Below are 2413 nucleotides of genomic sequence, written 5' to 3'. Positions count from 1 at the left end.
GAAGCACTGAAGCAAAGGCCAAACGTAATGCTTTTGCATGTTTTTTTGTTTTCTGTCACGAGTTAGGCTGAACACAAAACGAACAAGCTTACTTAGGAACAACATGCGGGACAACACAATATCTTCGTGCTGGGCTGCATTTGGCTCGTGCCCCTACAAGCCATTTTTTCTGGGTATGGGTTGACATACCAGCACTTTTTTTTTTACAGTTAACCAGATTTTTTAGTATAAATTAACGACTAAGCGCAGGAATTTAGACGGAAATTCGATCATAAATCTTGAGTATCACCCAAAAAAACTTAACCAATTTTTTTTTAACAAGAAAAAACTTTAACAATTAAACAAGATGACGTCCACATAACCAGATCTAAGATATTAGGTTGAGATATTAGGCAATGATCAAATGACCATCGCCAACGACATAAATAAAATTTTATCCTCAATACTTCAATTTGGAAATAATTAGATTCTCATCCCTAAACAACAAATTATTCCTCCCCCCCTAATTAACAAGGATAATTTCAGAAAATGATACAGAGGAAGAAATTGATTGATGCAAATGGGATTTGGATCCCATCTTCAATACAACCTTTCATAATCATACTAGTTGAACTAATTACATTCTACATAATTTATATAACAAATTAACAATACTACACTAAATTAGTACATTAACCTTGTTATTTCCTAAACGAAACAGATAAAAATCATCATCTAAAGCCTATAAATAGCATAAGTATAAATATTAAAAAAAAAAGAAAATAATTAATTGGCTATGTTGATTTGAGAGCTAAAATTAATCCCAAAATGACAAATTAATAAGAATAAGAAGATCAATTGATAGATTTGATCAATTAGAAACCACATAAAAACCCCTCTTACGTTTTAAGGATGATGGTAACATTGACATATCATCATCATCATCATCATCATTCTCTGCTTCAATAATGCTAGAGCAAGAATTTGTAGCCCCCACCATATTTGATGGCACTGATGAGCAATCAGATGTTAACGGGACTACTTGATTATCATCTTCCTCATCATCATCACACATATAACTCGAACTTTCATCCTCATCATCTTCATCATCATCATCATCATCATCATCATCATAACTATCATCATTAACATCATGGTCATGGTGTTGTTGTTGTTGTTGGTGTTGGGTTTGCGCCGACTGCGCTTGCGTTGGCGCAGCAGTAGCGCGAGAGGAAGAAGTGGATGCGCAAGAAACGCAAAAAGACAAAGAAGGAGGCAGCATAGGGCCAGATGCAGTCCAAGGTGTTGCACTTTGACAAAGGTGACAAAGAAGTGTTCTAATGTGTTTATTCACCAAAAAATTAGCCTTGTGAACTTTGCTGTCGCAGTGCCAACATAAGCTAGCTCGATCCGACTCGCAATACGTCGTTGCCGGAGAATCACATAGCTCGCAAGCTTGTTTGTTGTTCTTCATTATTGCGTATTCAAACAAGTTTTGGGGTTGGGAGGAATTTGGGATTGAAATGGTGGGAGTTGGTTGATGTTATTAGGAGTTTGTGTATATATATATATGTGTGTGGAGACAAGTTTTTCAACTTTTGCCTTTTTTTTTTTTTTTTTTTTTTTTTTTTTTTTGTGTATGTTCAATATTTCTCCACTTCAACCAATTGAAAGTGACTTTGGAGTATATAGTAAGTAGGTTATGATGGGTTCAACACGTGTTGATTTTTTTTATGATGTTGGTCAATATATAACCACTTATTATGAATATCTTCTAATAGCATAACAATTTTTATACCACACTATTAGGGTATGAATGGTCAAAATTTTAACCGTCGTATAATTGGAGTTGTCAATAAAAGTTGAGGTAAAAGATAAAATTATATCTAATAATTGATTACTTTATCTGAATAATTTTTTTTTTGACAGGTTTACCTGAATAATTTAAAAGAGTGTAAACGTATACTAAATCTAATGCAACATTTTACAACTAATAAAAAGAAAAATTGATAGGAATAGTTCTAACTATGGGCATTCCGTCATTTTTGGTCCCAACTATAGATTATTTTTGAGCGGTCCCAATTATGTATCATTTTTGCTGAAATTGGTCCCAGCAAGTCAGTGACCTGCTCCGACAGGTAAAATGTTTTTTTTCTTTTTTGTTTATATTTAATATTTCTCCACTTCAACCAATTGAAAGTGCCTTTGGATTCTCTCCCTATATCTACGGTTTTCTTTTGGAGGTGGAGAAAAGTGTGTGGAGTATATGGTAAGTAGATTATGATGGGTTCAACACGTGTTGATTTTTTTTGATGATGTTGGTCAAGATATAACCACTTATTGCGAGTATTTTCTAATAGCATAACAATTTTTATACCACATTATTATTAGGGTATGAATGGTCAAATTTTTAAAAATTTTAACCGTCGTAGAA

The 2413-nt window shown here is 33.4% G+C and overlaps 1 protein-coding gene across 1 annotated transcript; it reads right to left on the bottom strand.

The window, feature by feature from the left end:
- Positions 1-519: 519 nt before the first annotated feature.
- Positions 520-1948, bottom strand: LOC104907254 (B-box zinc finger protein 32). Its single transcript, XM_010696160.4, has one exon. It carries the CDS (start codon positions 1451-1453, stop codon positions 851-853), a length of 603 nt encoding a protein of 200 aa, XP_010694462.1. The 5' UTR covers positions 1454-1948; the 3' UTR covers positions 520-850.
- Positions 1949-2413: the final 465 nt, after the last annotated feature.

The sequence above is a fragment of the Beta vulgaris genome, chromosome 4, assembly GCF_026745355.1.
Source record: "Beta vulgaris subsp. vulgaris cultivar EL10 chromosome 4, EL10.2, whole genome shotgun sequence".
NCBI classification, from domain to species: domain Eukaryota; kingdom Viridiplantae; phylum Streptophyta; class Magnoliopsida; order Caryophyllales; family Amaranthaceae; genus Beta; species Beta vulgaris.
The sequence above is the reverse complement of the archived record's forward strand: the minus strand, read 5'-3'. Positions and strand labels throughout refer to the sequence as shown.

Excerpts from the sequence above, each read along its gene's own strand:
- LOC104907254 (XM_010696160.4), bottom strand. The coding sequence starts at position 1,453 with ATGAAGAACAACAAACAAGCTTGCGAGCTATGTGATTCTCCGGCAACG.